This window comes from Plodia interpunctella, chromosome 22 (genome assembly GCF_027563975.2).
Source record: "Plodia interpunctella isolate USDA-ARS_2022_Savannah chromosome 22, ilPloInte3.2, whole genome shotgun sequence".
In the NCBI taxonomy this organism is placed as follows: Eukaryota; Metazoa; Arthropoda; class Insecta; order Lepidoptera; family Pyralidae; genus Plodia; species Plodia interpunctella.
The window spans coordinates 719659-731926 of record NC_071315.1 but is presented as its reverse complement, the minus strand read 5'-3'; the positions used below and the strand labels follow the sequence as shown (position 1 = coordinate 731926).

General features: G+C 37.7%; 2 protein-coding genes across 3 annotated transcripts; one reads left to right on the top strand and one right to left on the bottom strand.

Moving 5' to 3' along the window:
• Window positions 1-568: 568 nt before the first annotated feature.
• LOC128679804 (uridine 5'-monophosphate synthase-like) lies at window positions 569-3616 on the top strand. Of its 2 annotated transcripts, XM_053762258.1 has the most exons (3): window positions 569-737; window positions 1765-1903; window positions 2760-3616. In XM_053762258.1, the coding sequence occupies exons 2-3, from the start codon at window positions 1766-1768 to the stop codon at window positions 3243-3245; spliced, it is 624 nt and encodes a 207-aa protein (XP_053618233.1). In that variant the 5' UTR covers window positions 569-737; window position 1765; the 3' UTR covers window positions 3246-3616. The 2 variants fall into 2 exon arrangements, with proteins under 2 accessions (XP_053618233.1, XP_053618232.1); XM_053762257.1 differs by lacking the exon at window positions 569-737 and having other exon boundaries at window positions 1730-1903.
• Window positions 3617-4693: 1077 nt separating this feature from the next.
• On the bottom strand, window positions 4694-11663 carry LOC128679803 (tubulin beta-1 chain). Its single transcript, XM_053762256.1, has 2 exons — window positions 11479-11663; window positions 4694-6471 (listed from the first exon to the last, which is right to left on the bottom strand). Exons 1-2 carry the CDS (start codon window positions 11533-11535, stop codon window positions 5185-5187), a joined length of 1344 nt encoding a protein of 447 aa, XP_053618231.1. The 5' UTR covers window positions 11536-11663; the 3' UTR covers window positions 4694-5184.
• Between the last annotated feature and the right edge of the window lie 605 nt (window positions 11664-12268).

The following is a 12268-nucleotide window of genomic DNA, read 5'->3' as shown; positions in this document are numbered from 1 at the left end:
ATTTGACATTTCTTAAACTATTTAAAGATCTTTTGCTGCAAAATGTATATCCCAACTTTCCAACTAATATTATAAATGAGAAAACAAGTTTGTTTGTCACCGAGTTCACGGAGAAAGACATGACAAAAAATACTATTTTCGCGGAAATTATTTAGAAGCTTTTATTGTCGTCAGAGAAATCTTGTTGCATTCAACGCGCGAATAAAACGTGAAAAGAATGGATATCGGTCGGTATGCTATAAGCTGTTGAGGACTTCCCTAGTTGAGAGCCGATTCTAGGGTCAACTTCAGGTCAGCCTATCATAATAATGCGTAGTCATGGCAACTGTATAGTGGGAAATTTCCAACTGGATGTAGGTCAAGTGTAAGTAGTTGAAATTTAACTTGCAAGATCTGATTACAGACAGACAAACATCGTGCAGGTAAACATGTAAATAAAAGTGTGGAAAATTCTAGTATATGGGAGGTCTCATTGGGTCGCTCAGACATCGAAAGTCTTCGAATGTATCGGGTCTTATTAGCATAATATATAAACAACCGGTAAAACATATATAATTTATATTAGTAGCTCAGTTCAGTATGTCTATCGCACTCCGGCCATGAATGGAGACCGAGCGACTGTCTGGGGATAAATAAACAATATATGAATTTGTGTTTTTAATACGAATATGGGGAAAATAAGTGGAACGTGATGTAATTTGTGAAATAAGATTCATTTTTATTGATTTTTTTTTCATGTGAGTATGTACACTTTTTGGCTTGATTTTATATTGAATGGCAGTGAAATTTATTATTTTTGTAAATACGTAGTAGGTAACCATAGACTGTGAAATATATATTGTAATTGAACGAATTTCGAAAATCAAATATAGATAAAAGAATAAGTATAACGTTCGTTATAAAGTTTTAAAAAATTAAACGAATTCTAAATTTGAAAAACTGTTGTAGATAAGTACTCATATGTAGAATAGAAAAGGCCGCACTTCATTAAAATCTTAAATACAAGGTATTTCATCAATATTTCTTGTTCTTCGTTTGAAGATTCATTGATATTACAAAACGTTATTTGTGATGACGAAAAATGTTCTCAAAAACTATTCAAAATTGAACTAGAATTGAATTGGAACTCGATTCTAGTTCCAATTTAATAATGAGTTATAGGTAGGTACCGTAGTTAAACAAATATAAATATGTTGTCTTTGTAATTACTAGAAATATCCTAATCACTCGTTTCAAGTATTTAGTTTAAAAAAATACGTTTAATAGACGTTTACGTCGACGTATTAGGAGTTTTATCAAACGACCCTGCTATACTTTCTCCTTACTCCATATCGGACATAATATTGACATAACTCATTATCAATTATAATTAATGACTATACATATCTATACCACATAAAGTATTGTTTCATTACACCAATAATCCCAATATCCAGGCAAACTTGGCTTTGGCTTCCCCATTTTTTATATGGGTAATATAAAAAATCCATAGGTTTCGTACCTCAAAGGTAAAAAATATTTTTACTTGTTTTTCACTTAGCTTGTTCCTGGGGAGGTTACGATACATAAAACACGTAACCTAGCACTTTTTTTACACGATATTGACGTCAAAAAATTACTTAAATCTAAGTCTACCGTTTTTCCACACATCGTGTAAAGATTGTGTAAAAATAATAGTGAATGTGTGGGACGTAATAACATGCTAGATGTATTTTGTGTTTCATGGCATCTTCCCTGTATCTGTATGATTCTCCTTCTTCACAGCATGGTCACCTTGGAAGAGCTGGCGATTCAGCTATTCGACGCAGGCGCAGTGCGTCTCGGAGACATAGAGGCGAAGGTCGGGAGACGAACACCAGTCTACTTTGATTTGAGGGTCATTGTGTCTCATCCCGGAATTATGGTTAGTTTTGATAGATTTAACTCCATGAGATTAGGGACCGATTTTCTGTCGTCTGTGGCTTACCTGCGCAATTGTCATAGGCCATTGACTATTCTACTCGTCTAGTGGGCATCTGCGCATGTGCCTAATTTGTAAACTATTAAAATGGTCCATAGACAAATTTCTATGGTTTACAACTTAGGCACCCTTTCTGCGGCTTGGAGCGTCGAGGATTAAGATAGTGGTTAGTTACCTATCTAATTAGGTAAGTGTTCGGTTAAAAATATGGTCACAAAATTAATAAACTGACAATAAGGGCAAAGATCACGGCCATAATATACCCCTCATGAAGGAGGGAACTGAGGGAATACACGATTGACCCAAAGTTTGATATTTTTGAACAAAACAAGTGAAAAATTTGGCTAGTGTAGTGAACACTGGCCAAATAGCCATAAACTATAGAAAATCGAATTACTGGCCAGCTATTTAAGAAATTCATTCGATTTTTGTAAATCGATTTCAAATATTATCCATTGCAGATTCCATATATTTAAAAATAGAGCATTGGTTTTTTTTTTTTGACCGGATTGGTCGTGACCTTGATCGTGTTTTTATTGAAAGGCGACATTTCCAAAGGTCACTTGCATAACTAGTATTTTAAAATATTATATTTGCTAGTTTTTGTACCTATCAAATGAGGATGCGGGTGAAGTCGAATGATCCATTAAGCAGATTAAAGGTGCTAAGTGTCGATTGTACCATTTGCTCCCTACAATGGCTAATTCAAGATTAATCTGCAAATAGAGTTTCATCTACATAACTAGACATAACCGTTTTCTCACTAAGTAGGAAGTAACTCTATTTCCATTATTTTTAGGTAGCGGTTTCGGAACACCTACAACGATTAGCTTCAGAAATAGACCACGAGTTGTTGTGTGGCGTGCCCTACGCCGCCTTGCCGCTTGCAACTGTTATGTCCATCAACACAGGCACTCCTATGATTATGAAAAGGAAAGAAACTAAACTGTACGCCACCAAAAAGATGATTGAAGGCGTCTTCCACAAATATCAACAATGCTTAGTCGTGGAGGACGTAGTGACCTCTGGCGGCAGTTTACTAGAAACAGTCACTACGCTGCGTGACGAGGGATTGCGCATCACGAATGCTGTCGTAGTTCTCGACAGGGAGCAGGGTGGCGTTAGTGTGCTGAAAGCAAATGGCGTCCACGTATTGCCGCTTTTCACGTTGACCAATTTAGCAAATATTCTACGAGATGCTGGCAGAATTGACGATGAAACTGTAGATATAATTACCGAACACATAAAAGTATCTCAATTTGGTACGAAAGATAACTTTGAATAATTTCTTTGAGATGTGATATACGAGTTCTAGTTCGATGTCTCTGTATTCAAGGTAGTTTAACTACCCTAGGTACTCTACTACCTAACCTATCCTATAAATTTGTATATTTTTTTATATTTATAGCCTTTTTAAGTGTCCCACTACTGAATACCCGAAAATGGTAAATGAATAAACAGAGATCTGTGATCTGTCAAATCTAAATCCATGACCGAAATTAAAATCCATTCTATATAGTCTATAGTTTACTCAGCTCAACTTGTAGGTTCCTCCCTACATAGATGTATTAAATATAAAATATAAAGTATTTATAACATCTATGCCTCCCTAGTAGAAGAGTTTGTTTATTTAAATAAAATTATTTATTAAGTTCACATAGTTTATTATTTTGTAGTAATTAGATTCCAACCTAACTATAATGTTAGGTACATTATCCTACATAACATCGTTTATAAATATTTTTGGGGTTCCGTAGGTACCTCTAAAGGTACGAATAGGTTCACGTCATTGTTTGTGTCTTTCTATATCTTTATTTCTAAAAGTTTTCATTTTCAATACTCAGGTCTGCCTGTGGTCCCTTTTGGCTGTGAAAAAATCAAGTCAATGCCATAAAAAAAAAATTCTGTATCCTGCAGATTTTGTTATTTCACGAGGAAATAATAATAGGGAAACGCCCTACCTAATTTTTACGGAACCTTAATGGCCAGTAGTTTCAGTCCAACTTGGACTGAAACTACAGCTAAGGTAAGTAATGTACAGTATTTCTTTTATCTATGTTATATACCTACTAATCGATTCGGAGACGCTGCGAACCACATTGCATTGCTGTGTCTTACGCACTATGCACACTGATTTGGGTGGTAATGTTTACCAATTTGGCAAAGTCCAAATTTGGTCAACCCATATCTTGTATGTACGTGGCCTACAAATGTACAGTAGATAGGCTGTATATAATATCGGCCATATATCTAGCGACCCACCCCCGCTACGTTCGGGTAAAACCATAATAAATTATACACTAACCTTCCTCAGGAATCAACTATTTAAAAAAAACGCTGTATAGTTGTAAAAGCATTTTTTTTATAGCTGTTGTCCCACTGCTGGGCAAAAGCCTCCCCTAACTTCCTCCACGCATTACAATCTTTCGTATTCTCTTGTCATTCTTTTAAAAGCATACATAGGTACAAATAGCGTAAATCGATTGTTTTGGTACGTATGATGTAGGGATCAATAAAAAATCTCTTGGTGGTAGTGACTTACCTACCTACCAATGTTATTGTTCCCTGTGTACCAATGTTACTGTGCCGCACTAATCCAAACTAAGCTAATAATAATACCTAGCTGATGTGAAAACTCTTAAGTTCTGTGAGTGTGATACTGACACAGTTGATGTAGTGTATCCACCAGTTTTAGGTTCTGAGGTTGAAGGATTGATAAATAAAAGGATTGTATAAAATCATTATTTAGTTTATTATTCACCAGCTGGAATATAATAATTAAAAACTTTGATCGACTTCGAAAAATTGTACGATATCAGCTTTTTAGTTACCAAAAAGCTAATGTATGTGAAATCATCACACTGGTTACATATAAAAAATTAAACTTAGGTATTAATAACTCAAGTTCAGCCTTATCAAAAAAAAAAGATCTTTCCTTTTGTGTCATCAGTGTATTCACAGCACCGGGTGGTCAGTCGAAGGACGTCGTCGCGCAGGTTTCGTTTACACTGTAAACAGCCGTGAGCAGCCCTTCGGTCAAGGAAAAACACTGGGAATGTGAACGCAACCTTGTTACCGTAACAACATACTCCCTAGTAGAAAATAACGTGTCCAGGACTTTACAAATTACATGTAAAAATACTAAGCAAAAAAAAAATGCATACATCCCGAGAGGCGGAACGCAGTAAGGGGAGGTTACAGTGACAGAGGGAGGGAGAACTGATCTAGTTGTCCTCGATCTCCTGTTCCGCCTCCTCGTCGAACTCGGCGTCCTCGTCGGCGGTGGCCTCCTGGTATTGCTGGTATTCGGAAACCAAGTCGTTCATGTTGCTCTCCGCCTCGGTGAACTCCATCTCGTCCATGCCCTCGCCCGTGTACCAGTGCAAGAAAGCCTTGCGCCTGAACATAGCGGTGAACTGCTCGGAGATGCGCTTGAACAGCTCCTGGATGGCGGTCGAGTTGCCTATGAAGGTGGCGGCCATCTTGAGACCGCGTGGCGGGATGTCGCACACGGCGGTCTTCACGTTGTTCGGGATCCATTCGACGAAGTAAGATGAATTCTTGTTCTGGATGTTCAGCATCTGCTCGTCGACCTCCTTCATGGACATGCGGCCGCGGAAGATAGCGGCGACGGTGAGATACCGTCCGTGGCGCGGATCGCAAGCCGCCATCATGTTCTTGGCGTCGAACATTTGTTGGGTGAGCTCTGGCACGGTGAGGGCGCGGTACTGCTGGCTGCCGCGAGATGTGAGCGGCGCGAAGCCCGGCATGAAGAAGTGGAGACGTGGGAACGGCACCATGTTGACGGCCAGCTTGCGGAGATCCGCATTCAGCTGCCCAGGGAACCGCAGACACGTCGTCACGCCGGACATGGTGAGCGACACCAGGTGGTTGAGGTCGCCGTACGTGGGTGTGGATAGTTTGAGCGTGCGGAAACAGATGTCATAGAGAGCCTCGTTGTCAATGCAGTATGTTTCGTCTGTGTTTTCTACTAGCTGGTGGACCGAGAGTGTGGCATTGTAAGGTTCTACGACTGTGTCTGATACTTTAGGCGAGGGTACGACTGAGTATGTGTTCATGATTCTGTCGGGGTACTCTTCTCTGATTTTGGAAATGAGGAGTGTGCCCATACCGGAGCCGGTACCACCTCCGAGCGAGTGTGTGAGCTGGAATCCCTGGAGGCAGTCACATGACTCTGCTTCTTTCCTAACGACGTCTAAGACTGAGTCAACGAGTTCTGCGCCCTCGGTGTAGTGTCCCTTAGCCCAGTTGTTGCCGGCTCCGGACTGTCCGAAAACGAAGTTGTCCGGACGGAAGATCTGTCCGAATGGGCCAGAGCGCACAGAGTCCATAGTGCCGGGCTCAAGATCGACGAGGATGGCCCTAGGTACGTATTTGCCGCCCGAAGCCTCATTGTAGTATACATTGATGCGTTCGAGCTGCAAGTCAGAGTCGCCGTGGTAGGCGCCAGTGGGGTCGATGCCGTGCTCGTCAGAGATGATCTCCCAGAACTGTAACAAAAGAAATATAACGTTATTACGAGTAAACAAACGCGATAGGGTGGTACGAAATGTTTTTCGCTTATTAAGAGACGGAAGTAGCACAGAATGGCACCGCGTGCGTGCAGCGAGATGATTCACCGTAGCCTGGCGACGGGTTCACAAACTCAGGGGCCCGCCATTTTCATTTTTACGAGGTCGCTCCACATCGCTATCGATCTTTCAGGTGTAACGCAACTAAACTATGACGAATTAAGTCACGACATCCGTTTGTGGCGGAGAATAAACATAATTGAGGCAAAAAGCGAGTTGAGGGCCGTCCGCTTTCGTGGCTTATGTAACAACGCCATATATGAGGAGAGCGCCGAGCAAGTTTCTTATTTCGATCGCTGTCAGAACATAAATCAGGCGCCAGGTCGGGGTTTCTCAGCGGGGACACGCGTGACATTTTTGGAACAGAATAAGCATAATAAGTTGGTGCAGTATTCTCGAACAAGTCAACCGTTAACATTGAATAAGCCGATAATGAAGATAGCAATCACGGCTTTCTATGCAAAGTGCTGATACGATCGATTGTTAACTCGCTGGATTGAGATTGTGAGACCGTTTCGTCATGTCTGGCTTATAGAAATTTTAGAAAGCATTTATTATGTGACTATAATAGTGAATTTACACGAAGATTAAGCGAGATATTATAAGCATAGTATCCACATTACTGTACCTAAGTTTAAATTATAATACTGCATAACAAATCACTTTGAAACACTTTCAGCAGTAATAAAACAATACTTAGAAATATTCACTCTGCTACTAAGTATGACTCACTGCGTGCTGACTCATCCTTGCCTACAGTCTGCATACTATAGATGGATAGCATGATTTTATAGATTTTTCCAGTAAGATAAAATTTTGGGTGGTCCGGATTTAAACTAGAGGAAATAAAGTATTTACTTATACAAAAGTATATAAGTATAGAGTAAATATTCACACAACAAATAATATAACACCCAAGAAGCAAATTAGCTGACTAGCCTTATGTACAGTCGAGAGAAGATAAAAACCCACGCCTTCCTGTCATTGGTGGTGGTTGTTTGGCCTCACTGTGCGTACATTATTATAAAGAGGTAAGCGTTTGTGAGTTTGTGACTTGTATGTTTGAGGCGGGTAATTGGTAAGGTACATAATCCAAGATTGTTATAGGCTATATATTATCTCAAAATTCATACGGGAGCGAAGCCCCGGGCAACATCAATTGGTTGTTAAGTATGCACCAATTTCAAATCTTGTGTCAAAGATTCCTATTGCTACATTAGTCTGTAACATTACAGGGTGGACCTGGCACTACTTGGTACCACGTCTTCATCGTAAAGTATTGTTCTGGCGCTCGTTGGTAGACACGGAACAAGAATGCTGCGTGCCTTCAGTGAAGCGCGAAGATCAGAACTACTTCCGAGGCGTCAAGCTAAACTGAACTTTAAGATGTAAGATTGAGATGTCGTTTTCTCATGTGAAAGGATGCTACAAGTGCATTTCTTAGAATTAATACATGTGACTAGATATTTACCAATCAAAAAGAATTTTAGTTTATTCGAGGTTTTGTCTATGTACCTTTTTACAAATGTGTATTTAAAAAAATTACAGACAAAACAAAACCCGAGGTGAGGAACAAAGGTGTGAGGGGACCATTTACAATTTTCATTTACAATATTCGTAACTACATGTATATTTCCAAGAAAATATTTATTCGAATAATAAATTTTAAAAAATTTATCTATTCGACTGGATGGCGAGACACCATACTCGCATAAGTTTAAATAGCTCCTTTAGTTTCCATAATCTTGTTTTGTCTACATTAAGCGGTTCTATTTCACCAGCTCCGAAAAATCCATGATATCACCTCCCAGTTCTGGTTGGCACAAAGCCAGGGAAATACTTGTCGACAGCCGCGGACGGCAGATTACAACGATTCAGTCTTCCGTATTTATTGCTTTTAAGAAAATTGTCTTTTATGGCCAGTATCATTTACATCAATATCTTTAAAATATGGGAATATAAAGTTGATAACATAGTGGGCACTATGCTAATATGAAATAGTTTTATAGTAAAACCTATATTATTGAAGATATAGGTCATTGAACCGACTTGCATGACACAAAGGCATTCATTTCCATTCTAAGTAATAGATAACACATGCCTTACTTTGTTATTATGAGATTTTGAGTGTCATGGGAGTCTATTCAATTGAAAATATATTAAATTGAAGATATAGGATCCTAGATATAATCTTTTTAATCCATATACATTATTATTAGGTACCTATATGCTTCTTTTTTTTTGTACAAAACTCCTTACGATTTATAAATTGATGGAAGAGAAAAATAGGCAAAAACTATGTAACGCGAACGTATTTACAGTACTTTCCACAATATTGTTATCAAAAATAAGATAACATTTTAAACGCCTGCTTATCTTTGTTGTTATTGGCTTATTGTTATCAGAATGTATCACGCAGAATCAAATTGCAATATTTACAAAAGTATTCTTCCCTAAGGCTCCTCTGCCTAAGACTAATATGTGAATTTGTTCATATTAGGAAACAGAAAATAATTCTTTAACTGAGATTTAAACATTTTAAATTGTGAGATTCTTCGTAACGTATCAACATGTTGCAAGTTTATTTATTGTGACAAAAAAATGTAAAAGTGTTAACTAAAGGCAACTAGGCAAACCCTTGTTTCCCAGTGTAACTACCTACACAAATAAATAACCAGTTCAATTGAAATTACTTTAATTGTATTACGTGAGGAATTGTGTCAATGAAAAAGTTTAAACGTTTAACGAAACGGCTGTTAATTACACAGACTGACAAGACTGCCTAATTGGATACAAGTTTTTATCCAATTAATGTTTGCTTTAATGAAAATCGGACGTTTATTACGTGGATAGGTAGCATACAAGCCACGATTGTCAACGAACATCACGACGGTCTGCTAGACCAACTAATTTACTGCGCCCTCTTCAGTTTTCTTCTTCAATTGGTTTTGAAATAAGTACCTTACCTACATCGCATCGCATCGCAAGTTACCCTGTATGAAAAACGATTCAACTATTATAAGAGCTAATTTGATAGTATTTTTTTCTGTTCATTGTACTTTTGTATTTTTTTAAAACAAAAGTTCGGTTTCAAACAAAGTTTTATAAGATACCTACGCTCCTACAGTTCCCCCCATTTAACTCTACGCAACGGTAGTTTCAATGATTTATGGATAGCTTGTTATGCTGTTGTCTGTACCTATTATGATAAGATTTCGTGAAAATACTTCGCCCAGCCCATAAAATCCGTATCTATCTAACATAAACCGCGCAGTTTACGTCGAAACATGTGTTGTCTATTTTAGCCAATGCGGAAGAGCGGTCAATGAACTCGCGGCTGCTGTCATGCGCCGTAGATTTCCTTCCTCTGTCATAATTAACCTTTTTGCTAATTTTTCTATGCATAGGTATAGGAACACTGGCCTTTTAATTTTTTTTTTAAATCTTACCTGCCGTGTGTAATTAAACTTTTTAAAATACCACTTAACTTTTCAATTACAACAAAATCTAATAGTTTTAGTTGACAGTTCAGACTCCAGACAAAAAGTTACAACCTATTCATAAATATGTTTTGCGTCGGTTCTGTCAGTGACAAATATTGTAATATAATATGAAATTTGGACTAGTGGGTAGGTAGGTGCGTAGGTACTGTACCTACCTAATAGTCAATGGAAACCAGATTTGAAAATCTAGGTCTGGTTTAGGCGATGTCGTTGAATTTACTATTTATTGGCATAAATGGGCTATTGTTTCGCCTACACGCCATTGTTACGTCGACAAGCCTATATCAGCAAGGAAACCTTTTGTGTACCGCATCAGGCATGTAAAATTTGCATTTTAATGGAGCTAGGTATAGTATATTCTTAAAAATATGGAAAGCTAGAAGAGTTAAAATTTGAAAAAAAAATTAGCCAACGTAAAGTAAAAAAAAAAAAAACTGACGTAGGTAACACATCTGGCACAAAACAGTTGTTTTTTTCCCCCTAGCTTCAAATTCGAACGTTACGAACACTGCTTTGCGATTGGTCGTCCTTTATCATGGGACGCGGGAATAGCCTTGAGCCGTATTCAATTTCAAAAACAAGCGTGCCCTTTGTAATAACCTAACGGAAATTTATGGCGGGAATAGGTATCTACACCAATCGATGAATTTGCATTCACACGTAGGTACATTACTAATAAAATCATAAACCAGTCTGAAAATACACATACACAAAAATACTCTAAAACAAAACAGTATCTTCGCACATTTACCTGGCTTTAGTGACGTTAATAATCAATCTATCAACTTCATGCATTTAGATTACATCACTAAATGCAAATCAAGTCTTGTTAATATGACTTTGGTAGATACTTAATTTGGTGTACCTACTACCTATATGTAGGTATGTACGTCAGATCAACGTTAAGTAAAAGCTACCTACGTGACTATGTCACATCGAATCGAAACAAAAAAATTTCGAATTTTAACATGAAATGACCAAATGGCATAAGAACACGTGGAAGTTAGGTAGGTAGTAGCTACATTATTCGGAATTCACTTTATAGATCGATCAATAAGGCATCCCAGGTAGGTAATGAGAATCCACAAAAAGGCTGTTTTACCAATACAATTTGTCGTGCCGCCAGTGCCACATACAAAATATAGAAAAAATGCAAATGACAAAGATAAATTTAATGTAGGACGACATAACGGCCGGATCGATGTGACCACACCCAAGTACAATTTGACTTACTAAACGCTATTTAAAAGATGAATAATATGTAGAATAACACTAGGTGCTGTTGAATCTCAAGATATAGCAGTATAAATTGTATTCGTTGCAAATTTTCTCAAAGTACCGAGGCGTCACAAAATGCCGGCCGCTAACTCGCGAACAAAAAACGACGAATTCGTTGATAAAAACAAAAGAATATCGTATTTACCTTAGCTCCGATCTGGTTGCCGCACTGTCCGGCTTGAATGTGTACGATTTCCCTCATTTTGTTGAATTTAAAACTTAATAAATTACTTAACACTAAATATTTCTGATCCGCACACACCACGTACTTTCGTGGTTGCTTGAAGAATAATCTCGTTCCGTTTTGTGCGAACCCACCAAAGCTGCGTATTCGATAGTGATGTGAATCGTGTTCCGGAATTGTATCGATAAAAATGTCGCAATGCGACAAGACACTTCCTAAAATTTTATTGCACAATTTGGCTAAAATATAATAGGAACAACTTCCTTATTTCACCGTAATGAAAACTACATCATTCAATTTATGTAATAAAAAGTTTAGATGTATATTTTATTTTCATACACAAAATAGAAGTACCTACTAAATGAATTTTATCCGCATCTGCATCCTCGTATGTGGAAATATTGTGAACTGCGCAAATCAAAGCAGGCCGTTGGATTGTTCGCGACTTTCTAAGTATTATAATTCAATGATTTATTGTGTGAATTGATAGTTTTTATCATTACAGATGCAAGATAAACTGGGTGTAGACATAGAATTTAGTAAATATTTCATATATTTAAGTTAGTGCGTTAACTACTAAAGCATCATTTGACACGTAAGTTACTTTAATATAATCGGATACCAGTTTTATCAATAACACATTCAATAAGAAATTTCATCTTTTATTACGTAATCACAAAGGTAATAAGTAGTTTGTCATGTTTAATTACTAAAATAACAACTACAAAAGACAAGTAAGTAACAAAAATAT